Source organism: Drosophila navojoa, chromosome 5 (genome assembly GCF_054131105.1).
Source record: "Drosophila navojoa isolate 15081-1374.11 chromosome 5, UAZ_NAV_1.0, whole genome shotgun sequence".
NCBI lineage: Eukaryota > Metazoa > Arthropoda > Insecta > Diptera > Drosophilidae > Drosophila > Drosophila navojoa.
This window is the reverse complement of record NC_142893.1, coordinates 807,642-835,031: the sequence shown is the minus strand read 5'-3', so window position 1 is coordinate 835,031 and position 27,390 is coordinate 807,642. Positions and strand designations below refer to the sequence as shown.

Here is a 27,390-nt window from a genome sequence, read left to right as displayed (position 1 = left end):
TAATCGAGATATTTTTTATTTATAGCTAAAAAGTTATTTTTACTCGTATTTGAATAAATAAAATGTTGTTGAAATGTCAGCATTGATTTTAAGAGCTTTTCGTAATTTTGGTATTTTTTGGTTAATTATTCTTGGTCACTTGCTACTTTTAGTGCATTAGTACAAATTATGTTTTTGTCTTTAACGAGTTAAAGGCGAACGCACAGGGGGTCTTCAGTTAAAATCAACTACCGGGTGAGTAAAGAGATAGCGGCAATTGCCGAATTGATTAATAAATGTATACTATATATGCCCAGAAGGGTGTGTGACATGACCAGCTGCAATCGCTGGCAATTAATGCTGTAAATGTTTTGTGCGTGTGTTAACATATTCATTAATTGTAGATTTTTGCGCTAACGGAAACCATGGATCAAGGACAAAATGATTCTGCCAATCGATACTCAGGCAATGAGAAATTGGATAAATGTATTCACGATTGGCTTTCTTGGGATCCCAATCCAACGACAAAGAATGAAATTCAAAAATATGTGGATAACGAAGACTGGGAAACGTATGTAAAAAATATATACTAGATATAAATGATTTATAATAGACTCATGTTTTTTTTTTTTTTAAACAGTCTCAAATTGCGGCTTTGTAAACGTATTTCATTTGGAACTGCCGGACTGCGAGCTGAAATGAGAGCGGGCTTCGATTCGATGAACGATTTGGTTGTCATTCAGTAAGTTTCCACAGTAATTCGATCTCGAATTCCTATTAGAGTTCGATTTCCAATTTCTCTAAAATGAATGACTTCATGCTAAATGACGTGTAAACTTTTTACAGAACTGCGCAGGGCATTTGTCAATACTTAAAGGAGCAGTTTCCTAAGAAGTCCTGGAGCGAACAAGGCATTGTGTTTGGTTACGATGCCAGGAATAATAGCAAGCGTTTTGCGCAGCTCTCAGCATTGGTTTTTCTGGAAAATGGCTTTCGTGTTTATCTCTACACATGCTTTGTGGCCACACCTATAGTGCCATTTAGCATTAAGAAACTGAAATGTTTGGCAGGCGTGCAGGTGACAGCCTCTCACAACCGCAAGGAAGACAATGGCTATAAGGTAATTAATACATAAGTACAGTGAAAACTGCCATGAAAGAAGCGATTACCTCATGCGTATTCGAGAATCATCTAGAACAAACTTCATCAGACACTCCCCATACAGCAGCGTTACAAGTCCCTCACTCTCTGACAGTCGCGTGATCGAAAGGGATGGCAGATTATACCAAATTCGCGCCGTTTCTGCTCTGCCCTTCAATTTCTCTCTGTCTGAAATGCATATTTGTATGTGTGTACATACGAGCACTGCTTTAACGACTCAATCGAGTATTAAACTTCGACTTTAACTCTCTCTCACACACACATACACGTTCAACTACATGTATTATCCTATATACGAATATATTTTAACTTTTCCAGGTCTATTGGAGCAATGGAGCGCAAATAATCCCGCCGCATGATTCGGAAATACAAAAGGCAATTGAAAAGAACTTGAAGCCACAGATAAAGAAGGATAATCTGGTGTGGAAAGATGATGGGTCAGTAGATGACAAGGCTTTGTGGTCCAAAAAACAGCTGCAGGATCCCTATGATCAAGTGGTGCCTGCCTACTTTGAAGAATTGATAAATCAAATTCCCAAAGAACTTATCCAAGCCAACCAGGATTGTCCTTTGAAGTTCGCCTACACGGCCATGCAGGGAGTTGGCTATGAGTTTGTCAAGAAAGCTATCAAGTGTGTGAATTTGGAGCCACTCATCCCAGTGGAGGAGCAAGTCGAGCCCGATCCAAACTTCAGCAAAACGCCGATGCCCAATCCCGAGGAGGCCAAAGCTCTTGCGCTAGCCGAAAAAACGGCAAAAGACAATAAATGCCAAATAATTCTGGCCAATGATCCGGATGCAGATCGTCTGGCTGTTGCTGAAGTTTACGAGAACGAGGTTAAGATCTTTACTGGCAATGAGATAGGCGCACTGTTGGGCTGGTGGATGTTGGAAATCATGAAGATATCAAAATCAAAAGTAGACACAAATCATGTGATGATCGCCAGCACCGTGAGCTCGAAGATCTTGAAGTCAATGGCGCACATTGAAGGCTTTACATTCCACGAGACGCTGACGGGCTTTAAGTGGATGGCCAACAAGGCCATCGATGAGGAATTGACAGGTAAAACGGTTCTCTTCGCCTTCGAAGAGGCTATTGGGTTTATGATCTCCACTGTGGTGCCAGACAAGGACGGTGTCAGTGCCGCCGCCCACGTGGCCACCATGGCGCGGTATCTATACTGCGAGAAGAAACTGACATTGCAGCAGCAATTGGAGAACATCTATAGGCTATATGGCTATCATACTAGTATTTGTTCCTATGTCATCTGTGACGATCAAGTGAAGATCAAGCAGATATTTAATCGCTTGCGCACCTTCGACAACGGCCAGGCAAACACCTATCCAAGGAGCATTCTCAATGGCAAGTACCAGATCGAGCATGTGAGGGACTTGACCACGGGCTACGACAGCAGCACGGCTGATCTGAAGGCCACTCTGCCAGTTAGCTCCAGCTCCCAGATGATAACCTTTACATTCGCGAATAACGTTGTCGTAACCCTACGCACCAGCGGCACGGAGCCCAAGATGAAATATTACGCCGAGATTTGTGGAGAACGAGAAGATTCAAATTGGGAACAACTCACGGCGACACTAAAGATTATGGTCGAGGCGCTCGTAAATGAGTTCTTTGAGCCAGAGAAAAATAAGCTGAAGCTTAGGTCAGCTAACTGAACGAGTAAATATAATAAAACGAATTTAGAGCGCACAATCATTCATGATTATAATCTATGTACTACATACTATAATCTACCCAGTTGTACTTGACATTAACCAAATACGCACAGTTATCTTTGTTATATGTTTAGACTTTAGCTGATATTTATTCCAACTATGTATACATTTAAGCATATAGTAGACGAAATGTATTAGCGGCATCAATTTGTACCCTCAACTGATTTGATTTCACAAATAAAGAATTCCAACTATCACAATCAATGCCAAACTTTTGATATTTGAGATTAAACAAATCAGGTTTCTCTGTATACCCTATGGATATACAGAGGTTGTCACCAAGTGTACCAGACATGGGCTCTCTGGCTTAGCAAGAAAGGTATGTTTATGGAATATAATATCTTAGGGCAACATCAGTGCACTATTAATACAATTATTAAGAATTTATTAGTATCAATGTCAATGCCTCTACAGTAGAATTACCTCTGTTCTATTGAAGTGGTATTTAATCCTTAATTACAGTCTTAGATTCATCAGTCATCATGGCCGTTTCCATCGTCCCAGTTCTTCCTTTGTAAAGCGGAGGTCGAAATCTGTTTAGAAATAGATTTTATTCAGGAAGTATTCAGAAAGGGTATTTGTAGTGTTAAGAATTCCCTATTTATTCTAATGCTTCTGAAACTTAAGTGGAAACCATTAAATACTTGAGTTGCTCTGCTTCAAAATCAAGTTCGCATAAGTATAAAAGCATATACATACATATTACACATCGTCATACATGTACGTCATAAATATATTATGTATGTAAGTATAATCAGGTTGTTAATTGGATTCATAGATTAACCCATTCGAAAACAAATGAGGAGATAAACAAAACGAATTCATTCGAAAGTAATTTTTCGCAATTTATTTATACAGCATTTGATTGTTTATAAAATATCTATAAATATTTAAATGCATATCGCTTACACATATATGTATGTATGCGTATTCTGTTTAAAATCGTGATAAAAAAGCATTTAGCTAGAAAATGAAATCAAAAGTTGAGGCAAAAACAAGGCAAAGTATGCTAGCTTATATAAAATGGGCATATTTGTATGTAATAAATGGGATGCTAAAACTTATCATTCTACATATAATATATGTATATATAAAGTGTTATCAGTTTTCATTGTTATCTCTTACACTCAAAGATTGTGCTTTTAGTAGGTTGCTAAGCACAGCTTTTATGAAAAATAGAGATAGGCTCTATGTATTACATATATGTATATATACGTATATATGCATTGGCGATATCGTAAAATGCTTGTTAGCAGTCTCTTGCTTAAGTATATGTATTTGTCACGAGTTACATTCGAGTTATAGTGCAGCTTTTTATACTATATATCCTCTATAGATATGTTCAAGTTTTAGTTGATGTTTCATGTATATATATAAATATATATATCGGAATCGCGCCTAGAGTATTATTTTAAGATATACTCTAGGCGCAAGTCATATATCATTTTTAGACCCACAACCAGCGTATATAGGCATAGGTATATACTTTTAGGGACTATGGTTTACTTATACATACAAGCATATGTAGTTTATAAATATTTTCTACAAATTATAAAAATCATTCAAAAATCGTTTAGCTGCATTCTTAAATTGTTTTTCTCATATTTGGAATACTTATGCTTAATACTTTGGGAACTTGTTGAAGTCGTTTCAATGGGACGTTCGATATGTGTGCGTTGAGCTTAGGATATTTTCACTGGGCTATCAAAAGTATCGGATCAAATTGTTCATCAGACCTACCATAACAAAAACCTAAAAATTAATTCAATTGTAGATATATGAAAACTAAATACAAGTTAGAGTAAATCAGAATAAAACAAAAATTTTGAACATTGAAAGAGAGATTATAGTTTCTAAACTGTATTCGAATTGAAATTAAAAAGTCGAAAACCCAACAATGATATTGCTTAGCTGAAGTATATAACTGCTAAAAAAAGAGCTGCCGGAAAGTTATTTACTAGATTACTTTCGAAAGTGGAAGAGCGGAAACTTCGAGGAGGAATGAGGGGGCCCACCTCGAAGCTGTTGCTGAATGTAATGAGAGAGATATGGCCTGAAGACAGGGAATGTTATGATTTCACTGGGCGAAGTATTGAAGACTAGAAATCAAAGTTCTGAATTAACATATAGTGAGGAGACAGTGAGAATTCGAATAGAAAAAAAAAAACATATGCGATGAGATATAGGCAGCAGCGCAAGTTATAGCACAGAGCAATGAGAGGTTGATAAAAGTTAAAGTTTGAATTCAGAGAAAAAGCTGCATAAATGTTCAATCAAATTAATATACGTACGAAATACCTATAAAAAACAATATACTCATTTCAGTTTTGTGAATGAGTATAAAAGTCGTAAATTAAAAAACATTTGAGCAGCTTTTACCTATAGGAAAGTTAGAGTATTAGACTAAATGTTACAAACTAAATATAAAGTCTTATAAATTGCTAAACCTTAATTTCTTATATAAAATCTATAAATTTTAGCAGCAGCTGTCTCATCGTTATAAAAATTTGTATAAAATATTAATCAATTATTATTAAATATCGGTATATGGATGCAGAGTATCAGACGAACACATGCAAATACGACGATTGCGTTTGATTGCTGTGCGTGGGCGTTATCAAAGGAGGAGTCCTTTGCTGCTGCTGTTGATGGTGTTGCTGGTGGTGCTGATGTGGCTGGTGTCATACAGATGTCTCGGAGTTAAGCTTCAATACAAACTTATTGCTCTTGGGATCCACTACCTCCTCAGCCAAGTTGAAGTGGGGCAGCTTGTAGACGGTGACCATCAGGGAGACATCGTTCTGTATCAGCTGGAACGTGCATTCGTTGCTAATGGGGCGTGAGACAATGTCGTCACAAATCAGTGACCACGATTGCACCCAGCGACGCTCCTTCTCGCTCTGCATGACTGGCGATTCGGTCAGATAAGGCTCCAGAAAGGCGCGCGGCGACAAGTCATGTTTGAGGCAGTGCGCCAGATGCTTGAGTATGCTCTCAAAGGTGTGCCTTGGCTGCTGCCGTGTTACACGCAAATATTTCTGAAGAGCGCGAGCCATCGAGGGAAACACTGCCTGAGCTGCCTCTTGGGGATCGAGGGGCAAGGCGGGAGCTGGTTCATTGTGTATGCGCTTGATGTGAGTGAAGGCCTCCTCGGCGGCCGTGATAAGGCGTGCGCGTCGCTTCTTGACCCTCCGCTCGTACTCGTGTTCCTCGTAGAAGCGTTCATTGTGTGAGGAGTCACGACGTCTTGCATTTGCCGCCAGCACAGCTCGACTCTGGCTCTGCTGCTGCGAGTTGCTGACGCCATCGACCTCGTAGTATTTGAAGCTGTTCGAGATTTTGTTTCGTTGGGACTTCGATATTGATATGGGTATGCGCTCCAGATACGGATTGAAGATGGGAAAGTCCACATAGTAGTGCTGCAGCACCCAGACGGCAGCACGCTGAATGCTCAGCTGTCCAAGCATATACGAGTGCGAAACGCCGTCTGGGGAGCGTATGATCTTGACATAGTAGCAAGGCTGCTGATGGCGCAGCTCCAGTAGGACAACAGCTACATAGTGTATGAATAGCAGCGTGTCCACAAAGTTGGTCGCATAGCCAACTAGCGATTTATAGTCCACAGTATCGCCGCCGGTTTCCACCACAATCTTGGCGCTATTTGTGACCTGCACAATGTAGAAGAGCCAATAGGCAAAGGTGCAAATGGTGACCAGGAGCAGCACGATCGCGCGATACAGAAAGATCCGCGGCATGCTGGCCGCCGTGCGACGCATGAATAGAGCCCACAATCCAATGGCCAGCAGCAGCAATCGAGCGGCCAGCGAGACGAGCTGTCCCTTGCACTGCTCGCTGCAGGCCAGCAGCTGGGTGCGCACAGTCTGCGTCAGTTCCGGATGATCGAAGGCCGATGGAAAGAAGCCAATGTATGGCATCACGACCATGGCGACGGGCGAGAAGAATGCGCCACTGCCGAGCAGGAAGTAGAATGTTGATTCCACGTAGCGACGGCAAGCGAAGCCGAATCCTTTCTCGTTCTCTCTGTGCCACATATTGTTGATGTCCTCCATGGAAATGCTTTGCTCCGAGGTGTTGCCCGTGACAGCCGTTGTATTCTCACCCCAATTCTCATCCTGTGGCAATATCTGCACCTCAATCACCTCCTGGCCGTCGCGAGAATCGTCACCTGGCAAGCCGGATATGGGTGAGCTTCCCATTTGTATACATATGGCTGTAAATTACTCACCTGTCATATTAACACTTGTTTGATAGGGCGCCATGTCGCTGCGTCCTTTGCCGGATTTCGAGGAATGGGTGCTCCGATGTGAGTGCCTTGAGCGATCTCTGTGATATCCGTTGTTAACGGTGCCTCCGCCACCGCCACCACCACTTCCGCCTCCTCCACCTCCTCCACTATTGTTGTTGTGATTGCGAGAGCGTCGCGAGCGTCCACTGTGTTCCGATTTGACAGATTCGTTTTCCATTGCAAGTAAACAACAAAAATTGCAATTGTTGGCGTCCGTGCGTGGGCGTCAACACCTGAAACTCGCTTTGTAGCCTAATTAACTGACCGCGCTGGCTATTTTACTGTCTAACTGTAATTACGGCAGGTTTTTCCCATATGCATATACATGTATGTGTTTTTCTTTGTATGCGCGTGTGTATGTGTTCGCAGCACATTCATAGGTATTTGTTGCAAGCGGTGCGCTGGGTGGAGTCGACGCCGTTTGCACTGTTGCACATAGCTTTGCAGTGAGTTTTATAACTAACAAAGGAGTACATGAACACTTTTTATCATTTGCATATTGCTTTCATTAATATTTTTCACTATTTAATACACATTTTCACTGCTTTTTATTTCACTGAGGCTGTGCTCCGCTCTGCATTCAACCCCGACCAGCAAGAATGGCAGCCAGTGTCACCACACTAAAGGAAAATAAGACAGCTATGCACCCATACACACGCTGGTTATACTTTGGTATTTTACAGCACTACTGGTATGGAAAATGCTCTGTTTACGTGGAATTTATTATGTATAATTGGAACGGCCGCTCAGCTGCGCTTTCAATAGCTCAGATGGTAGAGCGATGGAAAATATTTTTTAGACTCTACAGGTCGCTGGTTCGACTCCAGTTCGAAAAATTGTTTTTTTTTTTTTTTGCTTTTATGTTCTTTTTTAAATTAAAAAAAAAAAAGACAATACATCGATATTTTCTTACTTAATGTTTTAAATATTTAAAGGCTGGCACGCAGTTATACTGCTTAGCAGCTGCCTGGCATGCTGATTGATTGGATCCATGCGTATGGCGCTTTGAATAAGCTTTAGGGACCGAGTCCTATCTACACGTTCCAGAGCTCGGCAGGCATAGATGGTTGTCTCTGATATCTCACTGGCATTGTTGCTGATATACATATAAGAAAAAAGTTAGATACACAACGAAACATATATAAAATATAGTGAAGCCTACCAGTCACTCAAGTAGCTGGGCCCCAATTTAAGCGCAATCAAAGCCATATTAGCTAAGGCCTTTTCATAAGTCAGATCGTTCGGGAAATAGTCCAGTAGAAACTTGACAAAAATTTTGCGCAGCGCAGGATTTTGAGGAAACATACGCACACGTTGTTGAAGATAGTTTAAAGCCTGACGAGAGCCCTCCTGATAATGAGAAATATGATGGTTATAGTGATAAAATAATTAAAATTTGCATTGCTTACATTTATTAAACAGTAATTAGCAGTTAAGTAGGACACATCAGCCGAATACTTCTCATGAAATCGATACTTTTGTAGGTCTGGCATGATGATCTTGATCAGATCATTATCCCGATGCAGCACGCCCAAAGCAAAAGCCGAGAAGAAGGCTTGAATGGGCGCATTTTTGAGAAGTATGCTAGTCGAATATATAGAAATAGATTAGAATCGATTGGGATACAGGTTTTAGAACTATTTCTAGCATACCATTGATAAAGCAGTGTTTTGGTATCCGTATCGCCTTGAGAGGCATATACTAGAGAGGCCATTGCTACCAATATAGTTGCTGCCTTTTCCTCATCCTGCGCCACGCCGCTGGCCAATAGGTTGGAGTATGTTGCATACGATTCATGAGACTGACCACAGCGATAATAGGCCAAAGCCAAGCCAGAAATGGGCTTAAAGGAAGCATGGGCTACATTGTCAAAGGCGCTGACTGCATGCTCCGGCTGGCCGAGCTTCAAGTAAAGATACCCTAGATTCGTATAAAGATTATCTCGATCTGTGCCGGGCGGCGCTTGCTGGCAGGCACAAGTAAATGCATTAATTGCCTGTTTGTAAAGCTTTTGGCGTGCAAAAAGAAAACCCTGAAATGTAAGCGACGCAATGCAGGCCTCCGACTCCTCATTCTGAACAAACCTGAAATACACCAATTATAATCAACATATTTTCCAATAAACACAACTAGGAATAGCATACCAGTTGATGGCATCCAGGGCATTTATATCCGCATGCATATGCTCTATTGCATGTTTGTTCTGCGGCTTATCGCGCAGAGCCGGATTGGAGAGCACATGGCAAACCCAATGGGCATAACCAATAGCTGCTTCTGGATGATATTCGAACTGCTGGCAATGCCGAAATAAATCGAAAGCCTCCTCCTGCTCGCCCATTATTTCGGCTACCAAAGCCTGTCCTATCCAAGCATTCGGATAAATCGGACTCGATTGCTGGGCACGCTTAAAGGCCTCGTTAGCTAATCTTATATCGCCCAGCTTGATATATAATACGCCGAGATTTGTCCAAGCTGTATAGGATTTCCTCTCAGTCACAACGGCTTGGATTAAACAATGCTGGGCCACAGGAAAATTCTCATTGGCTGTATGCATATTGATCACACCCAACAGATTCCAGTTCTGCCAGCGATTGCTCTGTGCCTTGATGGCCATCTTGCACACCTTGGCCGCTATCTCCAGATGACTATTCGCATCCTCTGGCATATAGACGGCACTAAAGTAGCTGCATAAGGCCAACTCATACCACAAGAATGTGTTTTGCTTAAGCTTCAAGGCGCACAAGTAAAATCTTTGCGCCAGTTGCAGTAGATCTTTGCGCGATAGATGCACAATTTTCTCCTCTCGCTTTACCAAATTGCCCGTCACATCCAAATTGGCCAAGGATTGAGGTAACTGAGCTGTTTGCACCAAAACACTCGCAGTGAGTCGCCAAAGCCAAACCATGCACTGAGCCTTGCTTTGCAAGAAGGCGCTGAATAGAATTGGAAACGAAGCAGATTAATCTTAAATCTATATTCAGTCTGTATTCCTTTACAACCTCTGCAGATGCTCCAAAGCCATTTTGAAGTTATCCTTGGCACGTCCATACAGATTTTGACTCCTTAGATTATGGGCAAGTCCTATATGTGCCTCTGCAGCGCCTCTCAAAGCAGGCAAATAATCTGGGTACTTTTTGAGTAGCTCATCAAAGTCAGCAATTGCTTCTGGATACATGCGAATCGTCTACAAGAAAATGGCGATATAAGTGAATATATACTATACATAAACTGAATCTGATCGATTACCGTTTTAATCACAGCTATTTGCAATTGAGCGTAACTGTTGTTGGGCGATAGCTCGAGAATTTTTTGAAAGACACGAATCGCTGAGTTGTACGAGCCGCGTGCTGCATATGCATCGCCCAGGGACTCCCAATAGATCATGCATTTATAGTCGTGCTTAATAGCAAGACGAAAGCATTGAATAGCCTAAAAAGTGTTGTAGAAAACATATTCAGCGAATGATTAATGTATTCAGCTAATATATAACTAATTCAGGTAGAGAATGCCTACATTATCCAGTTTTTTCACTTTCAAAAAGTGCAATCCCAGTTTGTACTGCAAGCGAATGGCATCGTCGTTGCTCAGGTGGCGCAAGGTATTAAGCAACAGCGCTTCATTCAGATCCTCTTCGCCCAACTGCTGATAGATTGAGCTTAAGGCATCCACAGCCTCTTGGGCCAAAGCATTCAAACTAACGCACTTCTCAAAACATTTGCGCGCTCGTATAATATCATCATTCGCTTGATACAACTGCCCCAAGTGCTCGAAGCATTCAGCAATGTGTGGCTGTAGTCGTGTAGCCTTCAGCATGCAGTTCAGCGCCTCGGCGAAATTCCGCAGCTTCATATTCAGCTTGCCTCGCAGCAACAGCGCTTCGAATGATTCATTGTCGGCTAGGGCTTCAAGCGCTTCCGAAGGAGGCCTATAAGACGGATATAGACGTTAGACTTATGAGTGTCATGTAACCAACTAGGCTTACAGTAGAAATTCAGCGTGTGTAACTGCATCTAATGGTAAGGACTTCAACTTTTCCACTTCACCCAGCTTATAATAGCACCTGAAAGACAGAAACAAGATGTACAAATAGAAGTTTTCTATTATATAGTATATATATATAGAGATATTCTACAAACCGCGCCAGTGCCTTTAAGTTAAGTTCATCTGTTGCTGCTTTATCCTTCAGCAGTTTAGACGCCTCTTCCAATAGTTTGACATCCGTTTCATAGGACAAACATTGAGCATACTCTTCATGCTGCTCGCCCAACTCCTGCCACAGCAAAAGTGCTAATTTGTGAGCACCCAATTTCATGTGAATCCTAGCCAGAAGCTGTTGAGTCATTCTATAGCTTGGTTGGTATTCCAGAGCTTGCAAAGCCAATTGTCTAGCCGCAACGAACTGCTCTTTTGAATACAATTCTAATGCCTGAACAAGTAGCGCTAAATTTGATTTGGGATTGAGTTGCAGCAGCTGTGCGGCATATTCTGGAACAGAGCGACGCAGCTCGCTTTGCCAAGCCTTATTATGCACCTTCTCGTGATTCTCGCAGTGCATCATACAGATCCATTCATAGCCATAGACATCGCGTGGATGTGATTCAGTCATATTGCAAGCGTGCCGCATGCAGCTAACATAGTCCTGGTGTTTGTAGAGGAACTTCAGATAACGCTTGTAGACCAAGCTCTGTAGATCGGCATCGCCCACCGACAAAAGTTTTTCCATGCTCATTTTGTACTGTCAGGCAGAGAAGGGATTATAATTAAGATGCCAGCTTATTGTTGCAAACACTCACGAGTTCCGTTTCTGCGGCTGGCACCTCCAGATCGCTGGAAAACCATATTCTGCCCAAATACTCCAGGATCTTATTAATATGGCTATCATTCGGATTCTGTGCCTTCTTCTTGAAAACGTCCAAGCACGATTTAGTCAAGGCAGCATTTGCCGCCAAGGCATAGAGCTTATCATAGTATTCCAAGCATTTCTCTCTACAATTACAAGATTTGTTTGACCTTTTTGCTAGTTATTCGATTGGTCACACTTACGGCACTAGGTCAATGAGCTGCTCGTAAACTTGTGGCAGCTCCTCTGCAGGTGCACAATTCGCCAGTCCTTGCAACGCGACTGTGGCGGGTCCCTCGGTATACTCAATGGACTTCCGGAGAAATTTGGCCGCTTCTACTTTGTCAATATTCTGGTAGGCAGCGCCGAGCAACAAGTAGCCCATATAATTTTTTGGATCACCCCTGAGTAGACGCTGGAATAAATGTCAAAGTCAGCAAAAATTACAGAAGATTTCCTATTTCCATTTGTCTTCACTTGGCATTTATGTATGGCGTCTCCATATTTGGCCATTTTTATTGTTTCCCGTATGTCCTTGATTAGGGCTTTTGATTCCTTGGTACTCATTGTGGATATCATTTCAGATTATTTTTGTTTTATCAGCTTATTTCAATAGAAATGGTCAACATCAGTGTGACGCTACAAAAATTACATATATTCTTGAATGAGTCGAACAAACATGCTGCTCTATCGACTTGCAAATACCCTGCTAGTATATCGACTTAGCTTTGAAAATGAAAATGATAAACAAATCAGTTGTAATTTAGTAAAAACCAAAGATATGTTGGGTGTAATTAAATTCAAAACTATCCAACTTTCAACCATATCATCAACGTATCTACAGGTAGTAAGGGCAGATGAACTTGCTTTGGTCGGATTACAGGTAAATTTGTGTGATAGGGGAACACTGAACATTTACTAATCAGCCGGCAGATGTTTAGTGTTGGAAATAGATTAATATTCTTGCATTAATCAGACACACACAATAGCAAATATATTTCATACAAATGAGTGTGCGAAATGAAAATTGAGGCGAATTCCTACTTTGAATAGAGTGAGAGGGAAAATTTTAAATTTTAACCAAGTGCTGTAAGTTGCGATAGAACTTGTTGCGGCCTGTGCAGCAGTTAATTGATAGAGCAACACTGAAAGTTGTTTGTCATAAATAGCTGTAATAATGCGAAAGTATCAACAATTGGCGCTCTTACTAATATCCTGCTTCAGTGTGGGTGTGCTCATGATGTACAAGAGCGAAAACAATCGCTTAAAATATGTTTTAAAGTATGTCAACTTCTTTGGCCGCAACGATGCAGCGGTGCTGCGTCGCATTCAGAACAGCACAACGGCCGAGGATGAGGAGCGCCACTCCAAATGGGTGTTTACCAAGCCACTGCCCGTTTGGCAGGTAATTGGAGACTCCTTTTATGCCTACTCGGCATACTGGTATGGAATATAGTCATATTTGTCATGTTGTATTTATGCCTAAGTTAATTTTACTTGTGCCTTTGTAGGAAACAAAAAGAACTGGTCGTTGGGGGCGAGGCTCACGTTATTGTGGTTGGCAAGAAGGGAGCTGTTGTGGACTTTCGGTGCAGCTTCGACGTGGGCGGTCGCAGTGTACAGGGCAAATTTCGCTTTCAACGCGATGCAGCGGAGGGCGTGGTCGATGACAAGGCTAGCACCTTTACCAATTACAATTTCTTTTGTCAAGTCAGCCGCAATTTCGGACAGCCAAAGTACGTTTCCTTTAGCGATGCGACGTCCCCGTTCAAGAGGCAAGTGAAGCTGCATCTGCGGTACTTGAAGCCGGCAAAGACAGTTGCCAAGACAACACAGACAACAGCAGCAGTACCAGCTGGACCGACCCTTACTGAAGTGCCTGTTCGCTTTCCTGCCACAATTTGTGTTGATTTGGTTAGCTTTGATGTGGGCTCGCGATTTGCACGCAATGTGGATGCCATGGTGCAGTTCTTCCTATTCCATCAGGCGCTGGGTGTCCAACACTTCCTAGTTTACAACTACGATGAGCTGCCGGAGCAAGTTGTACGCCTTTTGGAGCGCACCAAAATGCATCTGTATAGCTTGCCCTTCAACTTCCCATTTCTGCAAACGAATGGCACGACTGCTCGCATTCGTCAGCTGCTGCAGACGGATTGCCTGCTACGCAATGTGAATTATGCTAGCTTCACGATGCTGCTCACTCCGAACGAACTGGTGTATCCAAATGCACGCTTCGCCGACAACTCGGGCAAGAACTCGCTGCAGCGGAATCTTCGCGCCTATGAAAGCGATACAGTTCGCTTTGAGCTGTCCACCTTTGCCGTCTGCTTTGATGAGCGCAGGAAGCTGCTCATAGACAACGTGCAATACGATCCAGAGTTGAAGTCCAAGGTTCTCCTCTATCGCCTGGAGTTGCCGGCAGCGCAGCTCTTGCTGCCCACGGCGAAGGGCGTCGAGCTGCCGTTGTCCAGTGGCTTCGCACATCGCTATGTAGAGTGCCAACAGGTGGGCGCAGATGGGCTACATGATTGGCGCACTGGCGTGCGGGAGGAGATGATGGAGCACATCACTCAGCTGCGCAATGAAGTCGATTTACTCATTTAGATGTTAAGTCTAGAGTTAATTAAGCTAGTTAGGTTAAGCTAAAAGTATTGACTCAATTCGACTGCCATAATGCCAAAAGCTTTATCTATGACGTTTTCCACTCAGCTTCAAATTTTGTATAATTATAGACAATTTTTAAAGAAAAACAATTGGACAATTATTCAGTATCAATTCAAATGAAATATATCCAATTGAATTGGCTGAAACGAAAGAGTAAAAATGTCTTAATGGATACTATTCAATTAAAATGGACAGCCATTTAGAAAATTGATTAAATTAAATTGGAAGATTTTGTAATATCAAAATTTTTCTGTCGCTTGGACTTTATTACTAGGTCTATTAATTTACTGTCGAATATATATTTGTCAAACATAAGAGATTAATTTGAATTCAATTTCACTCTGCAACTCCAATTGTAAGGCGAGCAATAATAAAACATAAACAATTAGCTCATAGAACGTCCAATCGATCTATTTTCATCAACATCCGATTAGATAATAATATTCTTTGCTTGATATTTCAATTTCAAATTAATCAATTTCAACTCCAATTAAACTTTGATCAAGTACACAACTGCTTAATAGCAAAAAGCAGATGATATATGCCTGACTAAACACGTTTCAATTTTATATATTATATATATATATATATATAGACACATATTGTAAAACATCGATTGGGTAATACAATATTGTTTTAGTTATTTGTTTTCTGTTCATTTTTCTCTGTGAATGTTTGCAGTTGTATTTGAGGGACTGAGTTGCATTTGAATGCGCCATATCCAATTATTATTAATATTCATTATTATAAATTTTCGATTTTATTTTAGGCGTTGCATTAGCGCAGCATTCCTGAGGCCAGCCTTCTCGATGGTGGAGCTGTCATCGCTTAGCTCGCGTGTAGGAAACGAAGAGACCAAAACAAAGTTACTATTCGAGTACTGTGGACGAGCACTGTTTAAGGGAAAAGAGAAAGAATATAGTAAACAGGTTTACAGGCCGTGTTGGCGTCTAAATTACTTTTGTATAAAGCGACGTATGTCGGAAACAGTGTGCGTCAAATTGAACTGAGCTGCCAGCCTAGAACCGTCTGCCAATCGTATTTGGAGCGTTGTCAAAGGAGCTTCGGCATTCAAGTTTAGGGCATCTCGTGCAGTTGCCTCGTGGCTGGCCACTTCAGTAGGTGATGCCGCAGCGGCAGCAGCGACTGGTGCACGATTGGTGACAATGTTGGCCACCGGGCTGCCAAGTTTCTGGCCCGAGCCCTTGAAGGTTTGTGGCACTGCCTGTCGCTTGAAATCCTCCTGTCTGTGATCCTCCACATCTACATTGACCATGCGACCCATTTCCAACAGCTCTTGGGGGATTTCACTAGAAGAGAGTTGCCGATATAAATATTAAGCATTTTGGAATATCAAACCAGATATTTACCCTCTCATCACGGTCTCCAAGAACTCCTTGTTCTGTGGATCATCATAGTGACGCAGTTCACCGCCATCGATAGAGAAACCTTGGCTCCATAGCTTAAGCACCACAACCGGCTTGTTTTCTGTTGCCTGGGCTGCTTGATTGGTACCCACTACTGTGTGATCACTATCTGTCATGCCCAACCGCATTCCCTGACCCCAAACATTGCCGCTGCCGACAGCCGAGGCGCTGGTGGAGGGTCCGACGCCCACTTCGGCTATGTTTTGCTCCTGTGCGGAGCGCATCATATCGGTCAACTGCTCACGAAAGTTCTTACGTTTGGCCGGTCCCAAAACTTGCTGCCCAGAGCGATCAGATCCTCCGGCATAGAATGCCTGGTGCTCGTCATCACTAGAAGGTTGCTTCGACATGTCGCTGAGCGTAGCAAATCTAACATGAACACAGAAGTAATGTCTGCATGAAGAAAACTAAAACTATCCTCTTACTTTGGTTTATTAGCTGCGGCCTTTGGCGGAGCAGTCGCAGAAGCAACTGATGCAGCTGGGACGCTTTTTGCTGCTGGGGCTGCAGCGGCAGCGACGTTGCCGCCAGCGCCGGCGCTAGCAGAGGTCGTAGTTGTTACCGGCGTCGATGTTGGATTGTTCGACTGACCCCCTACAGATGGAGTAGCTGGCAAATCAGTCTGTGTGCTCCAGTAGTTACCTAGAGCTTGCTGCACATTTACGTTTAAAAAGGACATAAATTCTGACAGTTCTTAGTTGAATAGTTTCTCTGCAAAGATTTACCTCAATGTCCCAGTCGCAGCTGGATAGATAGAAACGGGCAACGTTTTCATCAGTGCCAGTGATTTCAATGAATTGTGCAGTTAGATCGCCGCGAGCGGCCATTTTTTACAATGCTTTTACTTAGTTTTTGCGTCAAAAACAAAATAAATCTAAAAGTGTCTAGTGAACGATAATGATAGACAAAAATTCAGTGTGTCTCTAAAGCTTATAATTGACAAGAGTGTGACCCTATCGATTTAAGTCGAATATGCCAAAAAAAAAATACCAGACAGAGTTGCTTTTTATCGATACCTTTCAACTGTCATCGAAATTGGAGCTGCGGCAACTCTGTTCGGCGGGCATTTCAAATAAATATAAACACAGTATTAAGCTTCTCGTCTTAACATTTTGATTTTATTAAATAGCAACTAAATAACAATATAACTAATATAAAGCGGAATATCCATATAGCATAACATCACCCACCGGTTTTTCGTATAAGAGTACAAAAAGTACATGCTTTTACTTAGTTTGATTTTGTGTCCTGAAAGTATAGATTGATGCATACAAAAAGTAAATACAACAGTTTAAAGAATTTAAAAGCATTATGCCTGTTTTGTGAATATATCCAGAGGCATATTTCAATATACTTAAAATTCTAGTTAATTAGTAGAAGCAAGCCCAACGAGTTAGAATTAACACTACTCCAAATATCTTTCCAAAAAAATATATTCAAGGATTATTTAAATATATTTTATTTATATATATATATATATGTATATGTATATGTATATATATATATGTTAACTGTCCACTGGCTGATGAAGGTGCAACACGATTTTTAAGTCCGCCATCTGTTGGATATAGAAAAGTTCTAACGCAACACCTTGCCCTAGAATATTTGGGATATGATTTATGAATTGAAATTCGGAATTGTTGTTGTAGTGCAATGTTTGGATTGTGCGTGATGTACATACATGTAAAATGAAAGACATTAATAGGCGTACCAACGAATGACATAAACTTATTTAACATGTACCTTCCTTACCTGCAAATAGTAGTTGGTCAAAAAGGTGAGCCCAATGCCCAAACCAACTGCCAGGATGTGCGTCAAATGTAAATTGGGCAGAGGTCGACGTTTGCGCAAAAGGAATGAAAGCAACGAAGCTTTGCGATCCGAATAAGGCGGATAGCGAGCGCTGTAAAGGTCAAGATGAATTATATGTACATATATAGGAGCATAAAGTTATACTAACGATGCCATCTTTTCGCCTAGCAAGGCCAAGTTCTTGCCCAGGCAAGATTTCTTATGTGTGAACGTATCAAAGCCATATTTGCCATGGTAGCTGCCCATGCCGCTCATGCCGACGCCGCCAAAAGGCAGGGTATCAACTGTGGATAAAAGCGCGATATATAAGTAAACAGTAATTATGTGAGCATTAGAAATGTACGAGGGTGGTTTGAAAAATTTAAATTTAAATTTGAAATGAACTCACTGTTTTGAATAAGCATTAATTCATATCGATTATTAGCTTATAAATTTTTTAAACCAGCCTCGTAATTAGTGTTAGTTATATAAAGCATTATAGCTATAAGATATCTAGGTTTAATTACACACCAAACACCAATTGTTAATTTGAAATTCGCAGTTAGTAAATAAATTACTGAATTTTGTTTAAAATTTGTAAATTTACATAATATCTACAAAAACCAATTCAATAGGCCAAATATTTTACTTAACAATACACATTCAATAGCTTGTACTGTACTTAGGTGTTGTGTGTGTTGCAGGGTATTTGTGTCTCGGTTTTGTTTTGATCCAAACTATCTTTAATATCAAAAATAAAACAATTGAATTTTGCTGCAAAATGTGTTTGAATTTGAAAACAAAGTTCTTGAAAGTGCATCATACTACATTTTTGAAAAAAATAAAATCTACATCTACAATATATATACATAATACATATATACCTCCGACATGCATAATAGTTTCGTTGCTGCAGAATCCGCCGCTTGTCGTGTTCTTCTTGAACTCATTGATTAGCTTTTTTGAGTTTGAGAATACGTAGAGCACTAAAGGTTTCTCTCTATTCAAAAACAATGAAACAAAGCGCTACAGATATTTGCATAGGTATAGTAAAATAAACTCACGAAATTGAACAAACAAATACGGGAATTATTAATACATGATATTTGATGAATTACAAAATAAAATGACGAATATGTATTTGGAGTATAAGTTTGAAGTGGAAAGTAAAAAAAAAAGAACTTTAGTTTAAAACTATAAAAAGACTACATATTTATAGATGAGCCTTATTCGATGATCTATTTGATCAGCTTCGTACGATGCGGAGTCAGCAGAAGTGAAACGAACTGGTTCGTTTAAGCCTTCATTCAGGAGAGTGAACTTACAATAAGTAAAGTATCGATAACTGACTGGCAAATTACAAGTTAATCGTTAATAATTAAATGTTAACCTCTAAATGCCACCATTGCAATTCTTCAATAGAGATACAGATAATTAATAACTACGTTTGTATATAAATCTATTCAATAACAAATTCCTACAGTATTAGGGATTAAAAGGACCTAACCTTCAATATACAACTGGTGTTTAATATATAAACAAAATAAAAGTAAGTATATATAAAAGCCAATTTACAATTATAGAAAATACTTTTAATATAGCAATAAAAAAAATATATATATAAAAAAAATTTTAAAAAAAGGTGTGAAATAAAATTATATTTAAAATTTATATACAAATCATTTAAAAAAATAAAAACCGTCACCAGATCTTAACTCCTAACTATTTACAACTTGAACAAAAAATTATTAAATAAAAAAAAACTGAACAGGCATTAAAGGGAGCGACAGAAAGAAGGACGAGGGGCAGCCGTAACCTTAATAAACAATTGTTCATAGCGGAGATAATTGGAAGAAGAGGTAAGCTGGGGCTCATAACATCCTTATATACATATATTTATATATACATGTATGAATAACCGCAGCCACAAAATTTGAAATTCGCAATTGCATCCATGTTTGATATTGGAGCTTGGCTCTTACCGGCATAATGCATAATCGTGTCGTTAACGCACATTCCGCCCGATTGGGTGCCATTGACAAATAGGTCGAGCACCTCATTTTCCGACGTGAATATATACATGACGAGAGGATTTTCTCTAATATTTTTGTGTGTGTGTTTTTTTTTTTTTCAATTGATTTAACAGATATAGAAAGAATATTAAATAAACAACTCGGAACCAATCGGAATTCGTGTGTGACAAATGCAAAGAACAAATGACAAAATGAAATCCACTTTTAAGCACGTCCGGCCTGACGCACAGACAGTCTTACCTGGCATTGATGAACTTAATGGCATCATAGGCATTCTCTACAGTATAGATGGGCAAGATGGGACCGAAGATTTCCTCCTCCATAACGGGATCATTGGGCTTAACATCAACCAGAATTGTTGGCTCTATGAAACGTTCGCTGGCATCGAATTTGCCTCCAACTGCAATACGCCCGCCTTTCATCAAGCCCAACAGACGTCTGCAAAAGAGGCTAGTGTTAATACAGAACAGAATATGCGAAATATGCTGCGAATTACTGGAAATTGGTCTGGTTAATGATGCGACTCAGATCGGGACTGCTCTGTATATTGTCGCCGTACCACTCCTTGAGCACCTCTTTCACCTCTACAATGAATTTCTGCTCAATTTCCTTGGAGCAGAGTATATAATCGGGGGCAATGCACGTTTGTCCACAGTTAATTAGCTTGCCCCATAAAATGCGCTTCACAGCTGTGCGCAGCTCAACCGATTTGTCTATATAGCACGGACTGCAAAGCACAAATTTAATTTCATTAGTTTTTTAAATGAATATGTATATATTATGGGTTTAACGAACCTCTTGCCACCCAGCTCCAAGGTCGTTGGTGTTAAGTACTTAGCAGCTGCTGCATGCACGATTTTGCCCACGCGCGTGCTGCCCGTATAGAAAATGTAATCGAAACGTTGATTCAAAAGCTCTGCTGTTTCACTCGGTCCGGCACAGACGACGGGATAGCAATCCTGCAAAGAGATTAAACAATATAAGTCACACATAACTAGGCCAAACTCTCTGATAAATTATGTAGATATCTCTTCTATTGTTAGGAATAAAAACAAAACTAGTTCAGCAGGCTTTTGGCTCGGGAATCTCTACATCCATAATTAATGATGACGATGGGTTGTTTATAAGATCATTCATATACTACAATTCTCCTGTCTTTCTCACGCACATTATCCAAATATTTTGGTAGAGTCTCTGCTATGAACTTGGCACAATTGCCCGCAATTTCACTTGGCTTGAGGATCACACAGTTGCCAGCAGCGATGGCAGAAGCCACGGGTACCAACAGCAGCTGCAGCGGGTAGTTCCAGGCGCCAATCACCAGGACCACTCCAAAGGGATCATTGTAGATATGCACATCATCCAGCAAATTGACAAACGATTTGTCCGGCTGCAAGTGGAAAACAGAAATAGATCAATTATAAGATTTATGCAATTTGATTTGCAAATACTCACCTTTTCTGGTTTGACCCAGTCGTCCAGGTTGTAGAGTATATGCTTGATGTCATTCTTCATGAACTCTGTCTCGACGATCAAGCTTTCCTGTTTGGGTCGACGCAGGTCCGCCTCAAGGGCGCTGATAATCTCATTCTCATGTTCCTCATAGCAGCGCAGCAGGTTTTCCAATTGTTTGCGCCTAATTTGCGGGAGATTTATTGATAATATGTTAGTTATAAGAGTGACAGATCAAGCGTGGGTGTACTGGACTAGTAGATACGCTGCTAATACTAAATAGCTAAACTAATTTCGGTTAGGTATAAGCCGCAAAAGTCGAATGCTCTAATTGCTGTTTCGATCTCTGTTAGTCTTTGTATGTTCGACTAAACTACTTTTACAGGGTATGCCATAAGGTCAAACCAATTGAAAAACTCGTTCAGTCGAGTCGAGTTTATTTATACAACAAATATAGCTCTTTAATTGGACTGCTTTTTTATAGCTACATAATTTACAGGGTATCAAGATTGTTATTTACAGAACTTGTTTGCCTGAAAGTTGTTTCAGGCACTAATTATATGGAATTAGCACAACTAATAACAATTCGTGCGCTCTTTGATCTATAATATCGTAAAACCTACAATCAATTAAACTGGCATTCAATTTTTATTAAACAACTATATGTATATAATATATATCTAACCAATATCAAGTACTTCCAATCACTCTGCTCAAGGTCAACGCTAAAACTCAATAATCTTCATATATTGTTCATAGATTTATGCAAAATTTTTTCGTTTTCTTTTTCATTTTTGCTCCAACAAAAAATATGACGCATCTAGCGCCGATCTAACGCCGATTGCTGACCAATAGATGCTTTCTACACATATTTATAGAACGATTAAACTGGTTGGCCTGCTAGTGCTGCATTACCTGTTCGTCTAAATAAGTATTTAGAGGCTAACTACATTATTCTTTATCAAGTTCTGCATAATCTAATATGCAAATGAGGTTGCTCACTCAGACGCAACAAAAAAGTTGAAAAGAAAAGGAAATTGAACAGATCATAATATAATATTATATACAACAAAAATTGTAAGAGACATAGGAAAGCTCTCCCAGTTTACAGTAAACTACGTAAGCTGAATCTTGTTTGATATGCTGCCTCATTAGTGTAACCCAACGAGAGATCCCCAACTCTAGGGAGCCCCATGAAAACCAAACAGATTCTTCATTCGGAATATATTACTAAGAATGGTGAAGCCATGGCTCTATGCTCTCAACATATAAACATATCAAGAGCTGTCGAAGAATTCTATAAACATAACAATAGATACTTAAGCCGACCAAAAAAAGCATCTGAAAATTACTTGAATGTCAAATTATCAGAGACCGCATGCGTAGACCCTCTACATCTTGCCTTGAGGGGACATGAGTTTCTCATATATTTTATAGTTATGATAATTAATATAAACCGAAATATTACCTTCAGCACCTCTGCTTACACTAAAAAGCCTTCACTAGATTTTCCTAGCATCTTCAATTCCATTATAGTAATATAGATCAAATAAAGAAAATAAGCTCAAAGTTTAAGTTTGGTTTATAAAAACGGCATTTATAATCCATAACACAAACAGAACGTATACATGTATACATACATCTTTGTAAATTTATATTATATAAGATTAACTGAATGCCTAATCAAGGGTCAAGTTCAGTTGCAATTGTATTATATTCACTTGTACAACAAGTTGCCACATTCCATTCGGGTTTTATTAAATAATCTTAATTAAAGACATATAAACAAACTTATTCCTATATTCATGCATATACTATATATGATTGCTGTGCATATCAATGAAGCAATTATGGAGCCATGATGTGGCACAATCTGCGATACTATATACATATATTTGTATTTGAGCTGAGATTTTTCTATGCAGAAGTAGAAGGGGAAAGACAGAAGAAAAAAAAAAAAAAAAAAAAAAAGCCAAACGCAAAATTCTCGGACACGTTTCCTCACCGTTTGTTTGAACAAGAAAAAGATCATGAAATTAAATAGCTATCGACCTTGACGAGGGGGGCCACAGACGTACGTTATGTATAGACGAACGTCCGCACTTCCGTTTCACACTCTGAGCTTCAAAAAGCCCATATACTATACATATATGGACACATCATTTTTTGTTTATTAACATATCCAAAATTTGTCTATACATATGTATATGTATATAGATAACGCATCTAAATGCTGAAGCCATTAGGCGATTCGTATAACAGACTGTTCTGAGGCTTTGCTTCACTGCATACGAAGTGCTAAAATAAAAGCAGCAAAATAAGGCAACAAAATTGAGAGAGTGAGAGAGAGTAGATCAAAGATCGTCACCTCCTTAACTTTGCGCTGTAATTTTATGTAAATAAAAGTAAAAGCCCTTATAACATGTACTAAAAATAAGAACATTCCAAAGCTTAGAATGTGGACTATAAGGAGAATGTGTTTGACAATGCGTACTGAAAAGTATAATTGTATTGCAAATTTCACTCGCTTCTGTCACTATTAATGATGTACACATACATAAATGTACTAAATGTAAATGTATTGAAATGTGCGCAACAGGTCACAAAAATAAATATGCAAGTAATGACTAGAAGCAATACCCTGTAGTTTTTAAAAAAGAATCAAATGCAAATGCATATACATACATATGTACGTATGTATGTCAACAACAGGTACACACATATGTACATACATATACATATACATATTCCAACTCTTTTTTATCGATAGTGCATGCCACCTGCACTGCACAACATCGATATGCACTACATTTCAACACCCATATCTTTTTAGCACCTTTAATTTTTTGGCAAATTGGCAAAATATCGATCATTCACACTTGACTTGACTTGCTCAATATGAATACAAAAATCCGATTACCAAACAAAATCATGTTTAACACATCTTGATTTTGGGCGACATGAGAAACTACTAACAAGATGCTACAGGGTATTGCCTAATCGATCCCTATCTACTTTCTTGTTTTCATATGTACATATAGTTTTTCTAGACATTCGAGTTGTGCTATATAAATAGTTATCTGCATTTCTTATCAGAGCAAAACGCCTCAGACATCACACAAACACAAAGTTCAAGTGAACGAGTTCAAAAGCTCATTTCTTTGTACTGTGATCCCGCAATGAGCTGAAGATACAGACCATAGCAACTATATATACATATGTATGTATGTACATATACTATACATATGTATGTATGTATGTACATACATATGAATTTGTATGCGTGTGCGTTTTCGCTTGTTAATCTCAACTGCACACATATATATTTTTGTACATACATGCATATGTACATATACAGTGTTGTTGTATGTGGTAATCATTATTATTGTTACTTCTTTTTTTGTTAAAGACGCCGCCAAAAACAGCTGCAACAGTTGTTGTTATTGTATTTTACATTACATGAGCAGCCATAACGAAAAAGCTAATGACCTGTTTAACTACATGTACTAACTAAAAACCGTTGCTTTGGGCTTTGATTACAGTTACTTACCGAAAGCTTACGTTCCTTGTCTTGCCGCTGGCGAATGCGAGGCGAGCGCGCTGCAATATCTGTTCGTTGTCCATCGTAATTTTTGGTTGGTGGTGGTGGAGTTGTAGTGGTGGTGGGTTTTCACATTCGCAATGATCAGGTCGTGCAACAGCACAGACATGCACGCACACAAGCACAAATATGCACGTATATAGGAAGATAACGAAAGACGGAATTGAAAACAAAAAATAAGCGAAAAATCAAATAAAATCAAACGAAAAGAAGGCTTAATGTGAGTTACGTGCGCAAATGTACGTTAATAATTGTTGTTGTTGTTATTATTGTTATTATTATTGCTCTCCTTGTTGTGATTGTGATTGTTTTTGCTGTTGTTGTTTTATGAATGCTCGCATTAAATTGCATGCAGCATCTACAACATTAACTGACTTTTGTTTATTTGCAACTCGGCAACACTCACATCATCGAAATTTGCCATTATGTCAGCCTTTATTGGAGTGTTAACGGGAAGGGTAGCGGGCGCGGTGTTGTTTTCGCTTTCTGTTGTTTCTGCTTCTGCGGAATAAGAGAATAAGCACACACAATCACACAAGAATTAGAAAACCTTTGTTTACACTTCGATCCGCTTGTGCTATATTGCACATTCAATTATTCACATTTCTATTAATTTTTACTACACTGCAGTTGTGTGGAAGGAACAGAAACGCAGCAGCTGTTCCAATGGGGCGTTAAAACAAGCAATTAATTGACAAAAACTCTATACGTACATATGTATGTTCATACACATACACACAGATAACGTACACACCGGAAAAAAACACAACCGACAACGTTCGCGGCAACGAGAAGATTGAAATTGAAATGGCGAGCAGTTGACTAAGCGACAGCCGCAGTGCGAGCTGAGAGCTGTGGGCTGGTTTTAATTGTATTCAGTTCTTAAACCCGTTTCGAAAATTAAACACCGCATGCCAAACTAGCCTAACAAAATGTTAACAAAACACGAATCAGACACTACTGAGTGAACGCAAAACAGCTGTTCAAAATGAACACACTGGCGATGGTATCGAGTACGATTATTGCGTGCCAAAATGCGATAATTGCCTTTGGCCTGTTATCGATAATTCACAAATTATCAAATTTCAAATTTAGTCTACATTAAAAGATATTTTCGTTTGCATGTAGATACAAAATAATGTAACCTAGCACTTGAAATTATTAGTGATGTTAAAACTTGATATTTTTTACCTCAGCGAGGCAAGTGTAGCAGCATGAATGTCGTGCACTACTGAAGTCAATATACAATCTCAGGCGGTTGTATATCAAGCTTATCAGTTTTCCATATACAAAAAACATATTCGTTTACCGATAAGCCGGCGTCTAATCTGTCTTACAATCAGTTAAAACTCTATATATATATATGTACAAATGTTTTAAAGCGATTAGCTGCAAGTCGTTTGAATACTTGTTATAATAGAACTCAATCCACGTCGTGCAGCTGTACTGGCCAAGAAAGGTAATATATGCCCACTAATGATGATACGGGATTTGTTAGCAAACCAAACGAACCAGACAGTCAGCATGATGTGACAAATCCAGCTGGATTTACATTGACCTTAACTTACCAATATTAATGATTGTCGTGCCATCGTCTGCATTTGACATAATGAAAAGAGATTTTTTATTATAAAACAGTATTTGAATGAATTAAATACTTAAACACTTACCAATTGTTGAGCTATTCGTATACCGTTCTGGACTGGCTTCTATATTTTTATTCTGATTGGTATCCATGTTGTCTTTATATTGTTTATTTGTTTGTATGTTTTATTTGAATATATTTGTATATACAGAATTTTAATTTATATAATTTTCACTTTTATTATTATTAATTATTATTTATTTCCCAGTTTACCTTGAAGAGGAAATGTATTTAATTGCAACTTTTCAGTCAACTGAACTAAACTAAACTGAAACCTGAAGAAACCCGGAAACATAGCAGATGTTTTAAGTTCTCTCTGCATTATTAATGGCATAATTGTGCGTGCCATTATCTTTTTTTTGCGCAGAGAACAATTAACACATTTAATTAATTGAATTTATCGCCATTCGATCCATGGGCGAAAGCCTCTACGAAACTTGGACAAATGCACTTGACCTTATATGGGCCAAGTTAACAGCCCATCGTAAATAGTTTCATGGTCACAGCCCATTTTGAAGTTTGCCTATTGCATCAGAGACAGGTGTGCATATGCTCGAGAGTGGTTCAATAAATTGTCGTATTTTTCATATATGAATACCTAGAGTACCGCAACATATGCATATGAAATATATAAAGGGTAGTCTGAGCAGTTTATATTGTCGTATTCCTTGGATCTAGTGCAGCGCCTCTAGGCTCGACTACTTGTCTGGCTACTCTCGCCGCTCTATTACATATGCATATTTATGCATTACACGTC

At 39.5% G+C, this 27,390-nt stretch overlaps 6 protein-coding genes across 16 annotated transcripts; 2 read left to right on the top strand and 4 right to left on the bottom strand.

Annotated features, from left to right (window-relative positions):
- Positions 1-222: 222 nt before the first annotated feature.
- On the top strand, positions 223-3,078 carry Pgm2a (phosphoglucomutase 2). The gene is made up of 5 exons (XM_089261534.1): positions 223-347; positions 384-550; positions 620-721; positions 826-1,099; positions 1,459-3,078. Exons 2-5 carry the CDS (start codon positions 405-407, stop codon positions 2,812-2,814), a joined length of 1,878 nt encoding a protein of 625 aa, XP_089117660.1. The 5' UTR covers positions 223-347; positions 384-404; the 3' UTR covers positions 2,815-3,078.
- Positions 3,079-3,694: 616 nt separating this feature from the next.
- On the bottom strand, positions 3,695-7,819 carry Vang (Strabismus domain-containing protein Vang). The gene is made up of 2 exons (XM_018104108.3): positions 7,121-7,819; positions 3,695-7,060 (listed from the first exon to the last, which is right to left on the bottom strand). Exons 1-2 carry the CDS (start codon positions 7,356-7,358, stop codon positions 5,556-5,558), a joined length of 1,743 nt encoding a protein of 580 aa, XP_017959597.1. The 5' UTR covers positions 7,359-7,819; the 3' UTR covers positions 3,695-5,555.
- A 242-nt stretch (positions 7,820-8,061) lies between these two features.
- On the bottom strand, positions 8,062-12,760 carry LOC108653523 (superkiller complex protein 3). Its single transcript, XM_030383121.2, has 13 exons — positions 12,498-12,760; positions 12,224-12,435; positions 11,974-12,166; positions 11,317-11,915; positions 11,163-11,240; positions 10,694-11,105; positions 10,427-10,609; positions 10,180-10,364; positions 9,325-10,113; positions 8,833-9,264; positions 8,590-8,764; positions 8,343-8,530; positions 8,062-8,276 (listed from the first exon to the last, which is right to left on the bottom strand). The coding sequence occupies exons 1-13, from the start codon at positions 12,597-12,599 to the stop codon at positions 8,102-8,104; spliced, it is 3,723 nt and encodes a 1,240-aa protein (XP_030238981.1). The 5' UTR covers positions 12,600-12,760; the 3' UTR covers positions 8,062-8,101.
- A 273-nt stretch (positions 12,761-13,033) lies between these two features.
- On the top strand, positions 13,034-16,961 carry LOC108653532 (uncharacterized). The gene is made up of 2 exons (XM_018104117.3): positions 13,034-13,463; positions 13,532-16,961. The coding sequence occupies exons 1-2, from the start codon at positions 13,198-13,200 to the stop codon at positions 14,622-14,624; spliced, it is 1,359 nt and encodes a 452-aa protein (XP_017959606.1). The 5' UTR covers positions 13,034-13,197; the 3' UTR covers positions 14,625-16,961.
- Positions 15,239-17,066, bottom strand: p47 (NSFL1 cofactor p47). The gene is made up of 5 exons (XM_018104122.3): positions 16,837-17,066; positions 16,537-16,763; positions 16,055-16,480; positions 15,644-15,994; positions 15,239-15,577 (listed from the first exon to the last, which is right to left on the bottom strand). The coding sequence occupies exons 1-5, from the start codon at positions 16,936-16,938 to the stop codon at positions 15,445-15,447; spliced, it is 1,239 nt and encodes a 412-aa protein (XP_017959611.1). The 5' UTR covers positions 16,939-17,066; the 3' UTR covers positions 15,239-15,444.
- Positions 17,067-17,207: 141 nt separating this feature from the next.
- On the bottom strand, positions 17,208-26,810 carry Aldh-III (Aldehyde dehydrogenase type III). 11 transcript variants are annotated; one of them, XM_030383123.2, is made up of 13 exons: positions 26,659-26,809; positions 26,557-26,583; positions 25,395-25,489; positions 24,938-24,996; positions 21,391-21,571; positions 21,104-21,325; positions 20,731-20,894; positions 20,432-20,662; positions 20,176-20,373; positions 18,787-18,902; positions 18,072-18,207; positions 17,855-18,014; positions 17,208-17,359 (listed from the first exon to the last, which is right to left on the bottom strand). In XM_030383123.2, the coding sequence occupies exons 1-13, from the start codon at positions 26,723-26,725 to the stop codon at positions 17,342-17,344; spliced, it is 1,674 nt and encodes a 557-aa protein (XP_030238983.2). In that variant the 5' UTR covers positions 26,726-26,809; the 3' UTR covers positions 17,208-17,341. The 11 variants fall into 11 exon arrangements, 10 of the variants coding, with proteins under 10 accessions (XP_030238983.2, XP_017959601.2, XP_017959599.2 ...); XM_018104112.2 differs by having other exon boundaries at positions 17,864-18,014; positions 26,659-26,808; XM_018104110.3 differs by lacking the exons at positions 17,208-17,359; positions 18,787-18,902 and adding exons at positions 17,595-17,707; positions 19,885-20,000 and having other exon boundaries at positions 26,659-26,810.
- Between the last annotated feature and the right edge of the window lie 580 nt (positions 26,811-27,390).

Excerpts from the sequence above, each read along its gene's own strand:
- LOC108653523 (XM_030383121.2), bottom strand. The coding sequence starts at position 12,599 with ATGATATCCACAATGAGTACCAAGGAATCAAAAGCCCTAATCAAGGAC. Across the intron at positions 11,916-11,973 it reads CAGCCGCAGAAACGGAACTC|TACAAAATGAGCATGGAAAA; the intron begins GTGAGTGTTTGC and ends TCTGCCTGACAG. Across the intron at positions 8,765-8,832 it reads AAAACACTGCTTTATCAATG|CATACTTCTCAAAAATGCGC; the intron begins GTATGCTAGAAA and ends ATATTCGACTAG.
- p47 (XM_018104122.3), bottom strand. The coding sequence starts at position 16,938 with ATGGCCGCTCGCGGCGATCTAACTGCACAATTCATTGAAATCACTGGC. Across the intron at positions 16,764-16,836 it reads GCTGCGACTGGGACATTGAG|CAAGCTCTAGGTAACTACTG; the intron begins GTAAATCTTTGC and ends GTAAATGTGCAG. Across the intron at positions 16,481-16,536 it reads GCCGCAGCTAATAAACCAAA|ATTTGCTACGCTCAGCGACA; the intron begins GTAAGAGGATAG and ends TGTTCATGTTAG.
- LOC108653532 (XM_018104117.3), top strand. The coding sequence starts at position 13,198 with ATGCGAAAGTATCAACAATTGGCGCTCTTACTAATATCCTGCTTCAGT. Across the intron at positions 13,464-13,531 it reads TATGCCTACTCGGCATACTG|GAAACAAAAAGAACTGGTCG; the intron begins GTATGGAATATA and ends GTGCCTTTGTAG.
- Pgm2a (XM_089261534.1), top strand. The coding sequence starts at position 405 with ATGGATCAAGGACAAAATGATTCTGCCAATCGATACTCAGGCAATGAG. Across the intron at positions 551-619 it reads GATAACGAAGACTGGGAAAC|TCTCAAATTGCGGCTTTGTA; the intron begins GTATGTAAAAAA and ends TTTTTTAAACAG. Across the intron at positions 1,100-1,458 it reads AGGAAGACAATGGCTATAAG|GTCTATTGGAGCAATGGAGC; the intron begins GTAATTAATACA and ends TAACTTTTCCAG.
- Vang (XM_018104108.3), bottom strand. The coding sequence starts at position 7,358 with ATGGAAAACGAATCTGTCAAATCGGAACACAGTGGACGCTCGCGACGC. Across the intron at positions 7,061-7,120 it reads AACAAGTGTTAATATGACAG|GTGACGATTCTCGCGACGGC; the intron begins GTGAGTAATTTA and ends CCGGCTTGCCAG.
- Aldh-III (XM_018104110.3), bottom strand. The coding sequence starts at position 26,725 with ATGGATACCAATCAGAATAAAAATATAGAAGCCAGTCCAGAACGGTAT. Across the intron at positions 24,997-25,394 it reads TAATGGCAAATTTCGATGAT|ATATTGCAGCGCGCTCGCCT; the intron begins GTGAGTGTTGCC and ends GACAACGAACAG. Across the intron at positions 20,663-20,730 it reads TTGGAGCTGGGTGGCAAGAG|TCCGTGCTATATAGACAAAT; the intron begins GTTCGTTAAACC and ends TGTGCTTTGCAG.